Genomic DNA, 15,837 nt, shown 5'->3' on the forward strand with positions numbered 1-15,837 from the left:
AATAAGAATTACATTTGCTTTGAGTTTCATGTAAGTTTAAACAAGTTTTATTGTTGGGAGTGTAGTTACTATAATGACAGTCATTTTTACACCACTTTTTCTGATTAGAGGCCATAGCTGTTATGGGAACAGATCAATCTACCACATAGTGAGAAATCCACAGCTCAGTAGCCATTCATGTGTCTCTTGGTACTATATGCAATCTTTACAGTGATCACCATTTCATACGCAGAATTAATTTAGTATTTTCCTTCAGAAGCTTACTAGTCTTTTGAGGGATATTTTCAGAAAACAGGTGTTTTACTTGCATTAAAAACCTGAAATTATGCCAGTCGTTGCTTGTGTCTGGGATGAGTTTTACAGTATACAAATAATCGTCCACGTCTGCGAACAATAAAACAGTCCTTACAGCGCCTTTTGATTACACCTTTTGTTTTCATCCCCATAACAGTCAGTACGACTGGAAGCTGGCTGCTTGCAAGCAGTGGCTGAACTACCAGGCCGCGCTGCTTGGCGGCCAACGCTGGCGCGGTCGGTAGGAAGTGTCCGAAGCCCAGGGAAGAGAAGGGCAGGCGCGGGGCCGCGCAGTGCCGGAGGTAACACAGCGGGGTGGCGGCAGCCGCCAGTAGGGTCTTCACGAGCAAAGCCGCCATGTTGTCACACCTGCGGCAGAAGAAACGAGTGAGGGGCCTTTCGCCCGGCGGCCCAGGCAGGGCCCTAGCAACCCCACACCGCGCCCTTACCCCACCGGCCACCAACGCAGCCACCAACATGCCCGGCCAGCCGCGGGTAACGGGCCCAAGCAGGCACCAGGGCCGTTCCGGCCTGGCTCAAGGGAGGGGGAAGGGGAAGCCCCTTAACCCCGGCCCTGCCATGACCCAGATACAGCCAGGCTCCTGCGAGCCGGGCCCCTGCTCACTGATGGGGAACTGGCGACCCCCAACGGCGCCACCGACCTTCGCTCGCCGGCGGCGAAGCAGCTGTAGCGTGGACTAAGGAGAGCGACTCGGGCTTGGAGGGGTCACGTGAAGACCGAGGCGCTGCGAGCTGAACCGAGCCCTGCCCCCCAACCAAAGCGAGTCCGCGACTGCGCCGCCGCAGCACGGCCCATACGAGGCGGGGGCGGGTCTCATGCTGCGGTGTCACGTGCGCCACTGCGCCTCCCCGGGGCAAAGCGCGTTGCGCATGTGCAGCCGCGGCTCCAGGTTGCTCGATCACGTGGTTGATTCAAAATGGCAGCGCCCTACTCGACCTTCCGCAGATTGTTGTTGCTAAGGCGCCTCGCTCCAGCCGCACTCCCCCGGAGAGGCTACGGCGCGCGTGTGTCCGAGAGTGGTGAGAGCGTGACGCACACGGGACAGGTAATGTTGCTGTGCCGGAATGGGCTGCTGGCTTCCTCCGAGCTGAGCCGCCCCGGGTGGGGTCGGTGAGTGCCCCCGAGTTACGCGTTTCCGGCCGCGGCACAAAAGCCAGGGGGATTCCCGAGGCTGGGAGCTGTTTGCTGGCTCCGGAGTCGCTCTCCAATCTGGGTTTCCCGTGTCTCTGATGCATGTGTTGAGGGGTGTCACTCCGCTGCTTCTTCAGCTTCCTTGTAACCTGGTGTGTTGTGGTAGCTAGAGTCCCTAGTCGGATCAAGGCGCTGCTGCGCTTGTGCACAGTACAAATATGTGATTAAACTTACTAGTAGATCAACAGTGTTGCAATCAATGCAGTGAGTATTGATTTAGTGGGTCTGGTGAAGACACACTAAATAAATCCATTTGTGTTCTCCACCTCCCTGGGGGTTTGTCTACACTTACCGGGAGATCGATGCGTCGGTGGTCGATTTAGCAGGTCTAGTAAAGATCCCATCGACTTCTGTACTCCACCTGAACAAGAAGCGCAAGGGGAGTCGATAGGAGAGCGTCTTTCGTCCACATAATGTAGTGTGGACCTTGTAGTAAGTAGATCTAAATATGTCGACTTAAGCTATGTTATTCATGTAGCTGAATTGGCATATTTTAGGTCAGTCTCTCCCCATAGTGTAGAAATGGCCTGGACGGGAGATACTCTCCCGTCGACAGTGCAGTCACGTAACTGAAGTTGCGTAAGTTAGATCTATTTACTGTGGTAGTGTAGACCAGCCCTGAGATTGCACTTTCACTGCCATGCTTTTTATGGTCCCTCACAGTATTTCCCCTCCCCAGAAATGCCCCCATGGGTCCGCTCCATATCCTTCCCTTACTTTCTTTTTTTTTTTTGGTTAAAACACTCAGGGCCTGCTTGGGGCCTGAACACACATGCTTAATTAGCATATTTCTGAGCCATATTAAGCCCACTCAGTGAAATTGCACCTGCATTTCCCCACCTCCTCCACCCAAAATTATGTTTAAAAAAAAAAATATATTTGAAAGCTGTATTTTCTACTTTGGTACAATAATATTTACAAAACTTTTTAAAATGTTAGTTTCTTTAGGCTGTTTCTCCCTTTGCCTCACCATCCCTCATGACTTCAAGTGAAACAGTAAAGTTACTGGGGTGGAGAGTGGGGAGGAAAATTGCTGGTGCCCATCTTTTGCAGGGAGAAAGGGCCACTGAGACACACACGCTTTATCATCAAGGCTACCACAATCCAGGCTCAAACCCCTCCCCCAACATTCACACCTGGGCTCTTCCCCCCCAATCCGTCCTACTGTTTTCCTCCACACACACAACTAAATCCCACCTTCACACAAGGGCTCTCCTTGATCTCCCTGCTACTGCCAATATACTCCTGGGGTAATTCTGCACCACTGCCCATGCAGAATTTGCGCAGAAATTTATGTTGTTTGTGCAGAATTTCCTTTTTCTCCCACAGATATGGGCTGCAGAGCTGCTGGTGGCCACAAGGGGCTTCTGAGCTATACACTGCGGGGGGAGGAAGGAGAGAGGAGGAGCAGGGGGGTTCTTGATAGCTCCAGTTCCTTGCATGCTGCCTGAGGAAAGGAGGTGGCATGCAAGAAATACCACACAAGCCTGGGACCCAGTATCAGGCTGTCTCTTCCTCTGGATCCCCTGGGCTCTGGAGGGTGAAGGGTGCAAGCGTCTGGGTGCAGGTGGGGGTGAGGGGCGCTTGTAGTTGGGCTTTGGGCACTTGCAGTTGGGCTCTGGGCAGTAGGGGGTGCCTGGGCTGGGAAGGCCCCGCAGCTGGGCTCTGGGTGAGGACGGGGTGTGGGTATCTGGGCTGTGGGGAGGCCCACAGCTGGGATCTGAGGGATAGGAGGTGCATGCGAGTGTCTGGGTAGGGGGAGCTCTGCAGATGGGCTCTGAGGGAGTAGGGGGTGTGGGTGTCTGGGATAGGGGGCACCTCATGCTGGGCTGTGGATGAGGAGGGGGTATGAGTGTCTGGGCTGGAGGGAGCATGGCTGGGCGCTGTGGGTGGTAGGGCAGAGAAACGGGTTTCTTTAACTCTTTACTCCTGGGGGAATTTTTGTGTGTCTCTTGTTAGATATAATAATTGAAAATAAAATTGAAAATAATAATTGAAATATTTGAAACTGGTGTGATTATATGTTGTTTTGACAAATAAAATATGCAGAATTTTAAAATATTGTATACAATGTTTAATTTTTTGATGCCGAATTCCCCCAGGAGTATAACTGCCCACCTGCCTATCCCCCACTTTCACCCCAGGGCTGTCGCCTCCCTCCTACTGCCCCCCCCCGCCAACCCTCACCGTCAACCCAGACTCTCCTCTCTGTCCCCCTTCATGCCCCGCTTCTCCTAACACTCCGTTGTCCCTTTCCCCTAAACCGTGCTTTATGACCTCCCTTCCCTGGAGTGCAGGGAGAAGTTTCTGGGCGTTCCCACTGGCTGGGGGCGTGGCAGCCAGCGCCGCTGTCATATAATCATAGAATATCAGGGTTGGAAGGGACCTCAGGAGGTCATCTAGTCCAACCCCCGTGTTCAAACAGGACCAACCCCAACTAAATCATCCCAGCCAGGGCTTTGTCAAGATTGACCTTAAAAACCTCCAAGGAAGGAGATTCCACCACCTCCCTAGATAACCCATTCCAGTGCTTCACCAACCTCCTAGTGAACCAAACTAAATGGAAGGATGAACAAAAATAGATCTGTGACTAGGATTTTTTATTTCAAAAGGGCTAACCTTAAAAAATTAAGGAAATTAATTAGGGAAGTGGATTGGACTGAAGAACTTGTGGATCTAAAGGCGGAGGAGGCCTGGAATTACTGTCAGGCTGGAGGGAGTTTGCTAGTGGAGTTCCTCAGGGATCAGTTTTGGGACCAATCTTATCTAATCTTTTTATTACTGACCTTGGCACAAAAAGTGGGAATGTGCTAATAAAGTTTGTGGATGACACAAAGCTGGGAGGTATTGCCAATACAGAGAAGGACCGGGATATCATACAGGAAGATCTGGATAACTTTGTAAACTGGAGTAATATTAATAGGCTGAAATTTAATAGTGAAAAGTGCAAAGTCATGCTTTTAGGGATTAATAAGAAGAATATTTGTTATAAGCTGAGGACGCATCAGTTGGAAGTAACAGAGGAGGAAAAGGACCTCGGAGTATTGGTTGATCACAGGATTACTGAGCCGCCGATGTGATATGGCAATGAAAAAAGCTAATGCAGTCTTGGGATGCATCAGGCGAGGTATTTCCAGTAGAGATAAGGAGGTGTTAGTACCGTTATACAAGGCACTGGTGAGACCTCATCTGAAATACGGTGTGAAGTTCTGGTCTCCCGTGTTTGATGAATTCAAACTGGAACAGGTACAGAGAAGGGCTACTAGGATGATCCGAGGAATGGAAAACCTGTCTTATGAAAGGAGACTCAAAGAGCTTGGCTTGTTTAGCCTAACCAAAAGAAGGCTGAGGGGAGATGTGATTGCTCTCTATAAATATATCAGAGGGATAAATACCAGGAAAGGAGAGGAATTATTTAAGCTCAGTACCAATGTGGACACAAGAACAAATGGATATAAACTGGCCATCAGGAAGTTTAGACTTGAAATTAGATGAAGGTTTCTAACCATCAGAGGTGTGAAGTTCTGGAACAGCCTTCCAAGGGTAGCAGGGCGGGCAAAAGACATATCTGGCTTCAAGACTAAGCTTGATAAATTTATGGAGGGGGTGGTATGATGGGATAGCCTAATTTTGGCAATTAATTGATCTTTGACTATTAGCGTTAAATATGCCCAATGGCCTGTGATGGGATGTTAGATGGGATCTGAGTTACTACAGAGAATTCTTTCCTGGGTGTCAGGCCGGTGAGTCTTGCCCACCTGCTCAGGGTTTAGTTGATTGTCATATTTGGGGTCGGGAAGGAATTTTCCTCCAAGGCAGATTGGCAGAGGCCTGGGGTTTTTTTGCCTTCCTCTGTAGCGTGGGGCATGGGTCACTTGCTGGAGGATTCTCTGCACCTTGAAGTCTTTAACCATTATTTGAGGACTTCAATAGCTCAGACATAGGTTGGGGGTTTGATACCGGGGTGGATGGGTGAGATCCTGTGGCCTGCGTTGTGCAGGAGGTCAGACTAGACGATCATAATGGTTCCTTCTGACCTTAAAATCTATGATTCTATTATTCTATGTGCTACAGAGGAGGCAGAAACCCCTAGAGTCACTGTGAGTGTGATCTGGGGGGAAATTCCTTCCTGACCTCACATACGGTTAGATCCTGAGCGCATGAGCATCTGAGAGAGAGAATGCTCAGTGCCACCTCAGAGCCTTGGCTCAGCCCACGAGTGTCTCATCTCCAGCTGTAGCCATCCCTGATGTTTATGAGGACTGAGATATTTAAAAAAAAAACAGTGCATTGAAGGGGGTGGGCAGTGGGATCCTTCCCTGAACACCTGCCGGTAGCCAGCTGAAACCCTGAAATAATAATAAGTCACCAGGACCAGATGATCACCCAAGAGTTCTGAAGGAAATATGAAACTGCAGAACTACTAACTCTGCTATGTAACCTGTCATTTAAATCAGCTTCTGTACCAAATGACTGAAGGATAGCTAATGTACACCAATGTTTAAGAAAGGTTCCAGAGGTGATCTTGGTGATTACAGAACAGGCCAGTAAGCCCAACTTCAGTACCAGGTAAATTGGTTGACACTATAATAAAGAACAGAATTATTAGACACACAGATCAACATATGTTGGGGAGGAGTCAACATGACTTTTGTAAAGGGAAATCATGCCTCACCAATCTATTAGAATTCTTTGAGGGGTCAACAAACATGTGGACAAGGGTAATCCAGTAGATATAGTGTACTAGGACTTTCAGAAACGCTTTGATAAAGTCCCTCACCAAAGACTTTTAAGCAAAGTAGGCAGTCATGGGATAAGAGGGCACGTCCTCTCATGGATCAATAACTGGTTGAAAGATAGGAAACAAAGGGTAGGAATAAATGGTCAGTTTTAACAGTGGAGATAGGTAAATAGTGGTGTCTTCCAGGGATCTGTACTAGGACCAGTACTGTTCTATATATTAATAAATGATCTGGAAGAGGGGGCAGACAGTGAGGAGGCAAAATTTGCAGATGAGACTCAAGGGAGTTAAGTCCAAAGCAGACTGCAAAAAGTTGCAAAGGGATTTCACAAAACTGGGTGACTGGGCAACAAAATGGCAGATGAAATTCAATGTTGATAAATGCAAAGTAATGCATACTGGAAAACGTAATCCCAACTGTATATACAAAATTATACGGTCTGAATTACTTGTTACCACTCCCAAAAGAGATCTTGGAACGGACCATGTTTATGGATCAGCTGCAGATACGAATTTTCTTTCAGTGCCGGGATCTAAATAAGACAGAAAATATAATGTCACTATATAAATCCATGATATGACCACAACTTGAATATTGCATGCAGTTTTTGCCACCTCCTCTCAAAAAAAGATATATTAGAATTAGAAAAGGTGCCGAAAAAGGCAACAAAAATTATTAAGTGTATGGAACAGCATCCATATGAGGAGAAATTACAAAGACTTGGACTTTTCAGTTTGGAAAAGGATGACTAAGAGAGGATATGATAGTGGTCTATAAAATCATGACTGGTGTGGAGAAAGTAAAGGAGGACCTGTCGACCTCATTGCCGGGGTATGTTGTAAAGGCCAAAACTATAACGGGATTCAAAAAAGAACTAGATAAATTGATGGATTATAGGTCCATCAATGTCTTTTTAGCTAGGGGGGTAAGGGATACAACAGCATGCTCTGAGTGTCCCTAGCCTCTGATTGCCAGCGTGGATGATGATGATTGCCTATTCCATTCATTCCCACTAAAGCACCTGGCTTTGGCCGCTTTCAGAAGATAGAAAGGCTAGATGGGCCATTAGTCTGACTCAGTATGGCCATTCTTATGTTCTAAATTGTATCATTTGCCCATTTGAAATATTTTGTGGGAAGTGATAACTCCGCCCTCAATCCCCATCCTCAAGATGACAATGAACTTGAAGCCCAGAAAGTCAATTCACTTTTGTATTGAACTGCCAGCAGATTTTTATTGTAGTTTAAATATTCATATCCCTTAGTCATGGTAACTACTTTCTAATTAAGATACAACTTATTTTGTATTTCAGGTTTATGAAGAAAATGACTACAGGAAGGTTCGATTTGTTGCTCGACAGAAGGAGGTAAAACACATAGTAGCTAGACTCTTCAGGATATGATTTTAATTTTCTTGAGTAATGATGCCTTAAATATTTAGGTTTATCAAAATAAATAGCTTTAATGTCTACAATTTTTAAAATGTGTTACAAAGTAGAAATGACAGATCTGTTTTGCGCTGTCTTCGAACAAGTTGCTCCTCCAGACTCTCGCTGATGTGTACTTCTTTGCTTTGATGTCAGACTGCTTATATACTCCTCTGTTCCACAGCTTTGATCTAGGGGGTTGTCTACCTGTGGAGTTATTCAGGAACAGCTATTAACCCACTGGGCTAAGATAAAGAGGAACAAGGCACTCTTATTCTAGAATAAGTGTGTCCACATATGTAGTTATCTGGAACAGTACCATGACTAGACAAGCCTTAAATTTTATTTACTAACTCCTACTCCCTCAAATATTGTTACTCTGGAGAATTTCCTCTTAAACTTTTTAAAATTTGTATATATTAGCCACTAAATTTCAGTTAATAACAATACATTTTATTCCATCTACTCCATGAAAATCAAATTCTGCCAAACTGGATTAAATCCATAGATGAATGTAAAAGTAATCAATAGATTATCAAAAGATACTTGATACATGTTTATTATTTGAATTGTGGTAGCACTTAGAGTCCCCAGTGACATGAAGCCCCTATTGTTCTAGGTGCTGTAAAAACACATAATGAGAGAGTAACCACATTTCATACAGAATTTTAGTACTATATTACTGTTTGACTATCCTTTAATAATGAATGATCTTTCTGTGGAAGCTTACTTTGTCTTGATCTTTCCAGCAGCAGTTCCAAATAGAGCAATAATAGTACTCTATTATAGCAGAGTACTGATCATGATTTGCTTAGTTAAAATTACATAACATTTTACATTATAACTGACTTTTCAGTTGTTTGAAAACTTCCTATGCTTGGGCTTAGCCTCTAGAGGCTGACTTGTTTTGTAAAGTTGAGCAAGAATGTTTCATCTGTTTTTCTGAGCATGACAAGATTAGTGAAAGAATTGGAAAATGTACCTTATTACTCAAAGAACTGTTGTGATAATTGGACCTACAAATTTACTCTACTTGTTAGCTCAATTGTAAAAAGTGAGTGTAAGTTCATGAGCTGTCATAATAACCTGTAACAACAAATATTGATGGGAAAAGGTGCAAAAGTGAGACAGACTGAATTAGTCCAAACAAAAAAGTCTCCCGATATGACTCAAGGACTGTGTTAAGATCATGCTTGGTAACAAGAGAAGTGTAGAACCAGAATTGCCGTGTATAAAACTAGACCTAATTGGTGGACAAAATGATGAAGGGATGGGATATTCCACCCATCATTCCCTTTTGGGGTCCTTAAAGAAAGCTTTTGGGAGAAAAATTGGTTACTGGAACGAGGTTCACCATCATGGCTGCCATCCTCCCTCCCTCTGGACTCCTTGGTCTCATGATTAGGATGAAGACGGTCCAGAGAGAGATCCTGAGCAGACCAGGCCAGGAAGAAGGAGCCAAATAACATTGCTACCTCCACTATCCCAAATACCACCTGAGCTGTGAGACTCTTTCTCACCCTCACCCCACTAGTGTCTTCTTTTTCCTTCCCTACCTGATTTCTTCTCTTTTACTATTCTTTTCCCGTCTCTCTAAAGAGAGTCTGGCATAGTCTGCTAAGACTGTATATTTTACAACACTGCTATAAGCTGTGACAAGCAAGAGGCAGCTAAAAGTGATGACTTAAATAGCCTGATGCTCATATGAGTTTGCCAGGCCTGAGAGTGGCTGATAAGACTGTGCTGTACCTGTGTTTCTCCAGCAGTAAGGTTGCAAGTGACAGTCAATACCAGGGAGACAAGCTGCAGCTTCTATCTTTGAGGTTCTTTTTCTCTCCCTTTGTGTGTGTGTTTCTTGTTTTGTCGTTTTAGGATTGCACTTAACAGCAATAACGACAGCTCCAGCTCATCTCTACTAAATTCTTATTTCCCCAAAAGGAGAGTTATTACCATTTTCAATACCACCTAAAAGATTGTCAAACAAGGATTTTTTTTCCTTCTTAAAAAGTGTCCAGCTAAAGGGAACAAGGGGGGCATGTTAAAATACTTCTTTAATACTTTACATTTCAAATACTTTGACTGTTTTCCTACTTTTCTGTATCTTTAATAAAAAGTTAGGATTTTTAATGGTCTGTTTGCCATGGTTCTAAGCAGGCTGAGGTCTCTGTATACCAAACCCCAAACCTGGTTTAAAACTGTTTAATGTTGGACAGTGATTGGGTTGTATTGACACCTTTAACTGTTTGGGCTCATATATTCCATCTAAATTAATGTAACAATGCTCAGTCTCTTTAATTTAACACAGAGAAGGTTAAAGGATGACTTTATCACTGTCTATAGGTACCAACATGAGGGGAAGAAATTTGACTTAGGGCTTTCCGTTCTGGCAGACAAAGATATAACAAGATCCAATGATTGGAAGTGAAATTAGACAAATTCTGACTAAAAAATATGGTGCACATTTATTACAGTAAGAGTAACCATTTGAACAATTTATAAATGGTTGTGGTGGATTTGTAGTTACCGGAAATCTTTAAATCAAGACTGTATCTTTTTCTAAAAGAGATACTCTAGTTCAAACAGGAATTAATTTAGGGAAGTCCTGTGGTGTATTTATATTGGTCGGTGGGGTGGTGATGGTGGTCAGCCTTGTTGATCACAGTGATTCCTTCTGGCCTTATAATCTCTGGGGAAAAAATGGGAGTTTGAAAGGAATACATGTTTTGGGCAATCCTACTGCCTAAATGCATAAGGCTGGAAGCTGAAATTTGGCATGAAATTAGTTTCCACTGAAGAGGAGTCTCAGCCTTATTTCAGCAGATATAGACTTTGATTTCACTATTTTCTAGGTAATTGAAACTGGGTTCTGACCGTGTGCAGTAACTTTTTGTTAAGTGTGCACTGAAGAAGGTTGGTGGCATGTGTTTGTGCACTAAGTTAGATTCACAATGTGCAGTCCAATCAATTTAGGCTCTGATCCTACAGACACTTAAGCATGCACTTAACTTTAAGTATGTGTGCAAATATATGCAGGTTTGGGGCCATAGAGTCAGGGCTGAAGCAAGAACTTTCATACACTGTGTATGGTAATTTAGGGGCTGAGAAAGGGTTCCAATTGATCTTGAAAAGTGCACAGTGGAAACAAAAGCTCCCCTGGATCCCATATGGTGCACAAGATTGTTATGTGGGAGTTGGATTGTGGTAATTCAGCGCACTGTTTGCAGTTTGTTGGAAACCTGCAAAACTTGGAAGTCATACAGCCTGAAGCTTCTATAGAACAACTTTTTAATATTATATATGATGGTGGATAGACTTCATTGGGCCCTGTTGCTGTTGAGCTGGCATACAGGAATAAAAAAAGATTATGTATTATAGAACACTTTATTATGAAGCTTCTGTAGAACATCTTTTTAAAAACAAATATCTTCCCCCTTCTCTCCTAGTAATTCAATACCAAAAACAAGTTGAGACCATTAAAGTTGCATGGGTAAGCACTAAATATTCATGAAATACCATAGCAAAGGATGCATGTGCAACCTTCATTCTGTTCTATGTGAGGATGCATTACAATAGTCCTTAATTACATAATCACATTTTTTCTACAACCTTAGCTGCATGGGTAAAGTATCTGTAGTATTGTGTGTGCTAGAGTCCATGAACGTTATTTATCTGAAAAGTACTCAGGACACTAATTAAGACAATATATTACAGATTAAGTATAACTGAGAATAATAGGGAAAATGTGCTGCCATTTATAGGGTTTTAAAATTTAATTACAGCATTAAGTCAGGCCTCAGTTCAGCAAAACAGTTAAACACATTAACTCCATGAGGAGTCCTATTGAAGGCCAATGAGACTATTTATTTGGCAAAGTTACCGGTAAGTACTTATTTGCTAGACAACTAGAGTATTGGGTCCTGATCCTGTACACAAAGTGAAATCAATGGAACTACTTGTGTGTGTGAATGTTTGCAGGATGGGGCCTTAGTTCATTAATATATCTTATAGTAAGTACAGTGTTACTACAGAGGAGTGAGGTTCTTGAACAGCCTTCTAATATTAGTGGGGGCAAACAACCTAACTAGTTTTAAAATGGATCTTGTTAAGTTTATGAACAGGATTACATGACTGTGTTGCCTTTGTTAAACACCCTTGCCCATTGAGGTAGATGTTGGAGTTCACAAAACAAGTCCCTCAGACGTCCCTGAATTCCTTTTGGTAAAACTAGTGAACACCAGACTTGACAATCCTCATATTTTTAAGGGTAAAGAAAAAAAAAAAAGAAACAAATTTGGGGGCTTTCTTTATACATCTTAGAAAAACCAAATTAGACACAAGCCCATTTTAAAATAAATCTTAGCAGGATCACCTTTAACTTTCCTGGTCTACGTCTTAATTATGAAAATGAGAACATAAATGTTCTTTGGGTGAAGGGTGAAATCTGACACCATTTCAAATAAATATTTTTTAGTCTACTTATATTACAATTTTTCTTAAAATCCCCACTTTTGTACAGGCACTAAAATATGTAAGTGGTCTCTCTTTTTTCCCCTTCTGAATCTTAGAATCATAGAATATCAAGGTTGGAAGGGACCTCAGGAGGTCACTTAGTCCAACCCCCTGCTCAAAGCAAGACCAATCCGCAACTAAATCATCCCAGCCAGGGCTTTGTCAAGCCTGACCTTAACAACCTTTAAGGAAGAAGATTCCACCACTTCCCTAGGTAACCCATTCCAGTGCTTCACCACCCTCCTAGTGAAAAAGTTTTTCCTACTATCCAACCTAGATCTCCCCCACTGCAACTTGAGACCATTACTCCTTATTCTGTCATCTGCTACCACTGAGAACAGTCTAGTTCCATTCTCTTTGGAACCCCCCTTCAGGTAGTTGAAAGCAGCTATCAAATCCCCCCCTCATTCTTTTCTGCAATCCCAGTTCCTTCAGCCTCTTCTCAGAAGTCATGTGCTCCAGCCCCCTAATCATTTTTGTTGCCCTCTGCTGGACTCTTTCCAACTTTTCCACATCCTTCTTGTAGTGTGGGGCCCAAAACTGGACACAGTACTCCAGATGAGGCCTCACCAATGCAGAATAGAGGGGAATGATCACGTCCCTCGATCTGCTGGCAATGCCCCTACTTATACAGCCCAAAATGCCGTTTGCCTTCTTGGCAACAAGGGCACACTGTTGACTCATATCCAGCCTCTTGTCCACTGTAACACCTAGGTCCTTTTCTGTAGAACTGCTGCCTAGCCATTCGGTCCCTAATCTGTTGCAGTGCATGGGATTCTTCCGTCCTAAGTGCAGGACTCTGCACTTTTCCTTGTTGAACCTCATCAGATTTCTTTTGGCCTAATCCTGTAATTTGTCTAGGCCCAATCCTCTAATTTGTCTTCAAGATAAGTATGTTATACTATAATGACACAGTTTTTCTTTGCTTGAATTCATATTTACCCTTCTGGCGTAAGTGGCAGAATACTGTACTGGAGAAGAATCCAAAACGGCAGAATCAGTCTGTGACTTTCAAGTCCAGCTTTTCAACATTGCATTTATAAGCATGCCAGCTATGCTTTCTGAAAACGGAAGTTGTGTGTCTTTAGTGGATTTAATCAAATCCGTACAGAAGCTCTGTTTCATGTTTAGTACTCTTACAGCATGATTGTATCTATACATTCTTGGTTATGCATATATCCCCTGGTGCCTTGGCATCTAACTATTGGTACAGTGAATTTTGGGAATTGGCCAGTATTGGGGAGCTCTTGTTAGAATATGCATTGCATTCTTGAAGTTTGAGATCCTGTAACTATTTTCTAGCATTGCTGTTTCCACTGAGGAGGTATTTTGCTGGAACTTGGGAATACAGCCCTTGGAGTGCTAAACTGCAAAGCATATCTATTTCTTTCACCCAAAATGTTAAGGCAACATGATGGCTCATTGAGTGTTTCAGAACTATTGTTTAAAATATGGTTAAATATGAAGTAGTTTTAATGGTTCACTTTATCTAGATTTTTAGAGAGGATGTTTCATATAGATGCTAACAAATCTGCTTACTCCACTAGGTTTATTGAAATAATAAGCAATTGAAAATATAAGGAAAGGAAAAGGGGTTTAGTAATCACATGAACAAGTAACATCCATGAATTCAAATCACCTATTTGAACAAGTAACTAACTTAATCATTCACTGCAATCTGTAATACTGCAAGATAATTCATTGTATCTCTTAACTGAAAACAAGATAAGGATTTGTAAACCACTACTTACCTTTTAAAATCTATTAAAATGTTTTTAAACCTCCTTTTTCCCCCCTCATCAGTCAGAAAGATAAATCTGATTTCTCTCAAACAACTGCACATCTAATTGATAATAAATATCAACAAAACCCTAATAACACTGGTCTACAATTTTTGAGACGTCGTCTGCTTCAGAGATAAAATGTGCTATTTATTATGTATTTTGATGTGCTGAATTCAAATATGACAATTAAAACAACTGGCTACTGTTTCTAAGATATTTAAGTGTTTACATTTTATGTCTATGTATATTGTGTACATAGTAGAGTTTTAATCATAAATTGTAAACCTAGGTCTCTTCATGTGTTTATGGTTGCTTTACATGATAATTTCACCTGTCCTGTTTATGTAACACTTTACAAATCAGCAAAAGGGTTATATAAATACAATTTATTATGAAACAAAAGGCAAAAAACTATTGTGTACATAGTTTAGTCCTGTTGAATGTCTACTCAACACTTCTTGGCTTGTCTCTTGTATTCATTAAATGGAGCATCTCTTGTCACTGTCCAGCAATAGTCTGCAAGCATTGATGGGCTCCATTTGCCCTGATAGCGTTTCTCCATTGTTGCAATGTCCTAGTGAAATTGCTTGCCACGCTCGTCGCTCACTGCTCCGCAGTTCGGTGGAAAAAAATCTAGATGAGAGTGCAAAAAATGTATCTTTAGTGACATGTTGCAACCAAAGCTTTTGTATGCCTTGAGGAGGTTTTCCACCAACAACCTGTAGTTGTCTGCCTTGTTGTTTCGAGAAAATTTATTGCCACTAACTGGAAGGCTTTCCATGCCGTCTTTTCCTTGCCACGCAGTGCATGGTCAAATGCATCATCTCGAAGAAGTTCACGAATCTGAGGACCAACAAAGACACCTTCCTTTATCTTAGCTTCACTTAACCTTGGAAATTTTCCACGGAGGTACTTGAAAGCTGCTTGTGTTTTGTCAATGGCCTTGACAAAGTTCTTCATCAGACCCAGCTTGATGTGTAAGGGTGGTAACAAAATCTTCCTTGATTCAACAAGTGGTGGATGCTGAACAATTTTCCTCCCAGGCTCCAATGACTGTCGGAGTGGCCAATCTTTCTTGATGTAGTGGGAATCTCTTGCACGACTATCCCATTCGCAGAGAAAACAGCAGTACTTTGTGTATCCAGTCTGCAGACCAAGCAAGAAAGCAACAACCTTCAAATCGCCACAAAGCTGCCACTGATGTTGGTCATAGTTTATGCACCTCAAAAATTGTTTCATGTTGTCATAGGTTTCCTTCATATGGACTGCATGACCAACTGGAATTGATGGCAAAACATTGCTATTATGCAGTAAAACAGCTTTAAGACTCGTCTTCGATGAAACAATGAACAGTCTCCACTCATCTGCATCGTGAACGATGTTGAGGGCTCCCATCACGCCATCGATGTTGTTGCAGGCTACAAGATCATCTTCCATGAAGAAGAATGGGACAAGATCCTTTTGACGGTCACAGAACATGGAAACCCTAACATCACCTGCCAGGAGATTTCACTGCTGTAGTCTGGAGCCCAACAGCTCTGCCTTACTCTTGGGTAGTTCCAAATCCCTGACAAGGTCATTCAGTTCATCTTGTGTTATTAGGTGTGGTTCAGAGGAGGAAGATGGGAGAAAATGTGGGTCCTGTGACATTGATGGTTCAGGACCAGAAGTTTCATCCTCTTCCTCTTCCTCGTCTGACTCAAGTAAGAATGATTCTGGTGCATCAGGAACCGGCAGTCCTCCTCCGTGGGCATATAGCTGACGGAATGTTTGGATAATGCACAGTCCACTTTTTCTTCTTTGACACACCTTTCCCAACTGGAGGCACCATGCAGAAGTAACAATTGCTGGTATGATCTGTTGGCTCTC

General features: G+C 42.9%; 2 protein-coding genes across 3 annotated transcripts in view; one reads left to right on the plus strand and one right to left on the minus strand.

Annotated features, from left to right (window-relative positions):
- Window positions 1-323: 323 nt before the first annotated feature.
- Window positions 324-653, minus strand: MRPL36 (mitochondrial ribosomal protein L36). Its single transcript, XM_054017611.1, has one exon. It carries the CDS (start codon window positions 651-653, stop codon window positions 324-326), a length of 330 nt encoding a protein of 109 aa, XP_053873586.1.
- Window positions 654-1,180: 527 nt separating this feature from the next.
- NDUFS6 (NADH:ubiquinone oxidoreductase subunit S6) overlaps window positions 1,181-15,837 on the plus strand; it is a 29,650-nt gene continuing 14,993 nt past the window's right edge. Inside the window, exons 1-2 of one of the 2 annotated variants that reach the window (XM_054018357.1) lie at window positions 1,181-1,361; window positions 7,562-7,615. In XM_054018357.1, coding sequence (XP_053874332.1) covers window positions 1,233-1,361; window positions 7,562-7,615 — 183 coding nt within the window. In that variant the 5' untranslated portion in view covers window positions 1,181-1,232. The remainder of the gene's footprint in view (window positions 1,362-7,561; window positions 7,616-15,837) is intronic. The other variant, XM_054018356.1, reaches the window with a different exon arrangement.

This window comes from Malaclemys terrapin, chromosome 2 (assembly GCF_027887155.1).
Source record: "Malaclemys terrapin pileata isolate rMalTer1 chromosome 2, rMalTer1.hap1, whole genome shotgun sequence".
In the NCBI taxonomy this organism is placed as follows: Eukaryota; Metazoa; Chordata; order Testudines; family Emydidae; genus Malaclemys; species Malaclemys terrapin.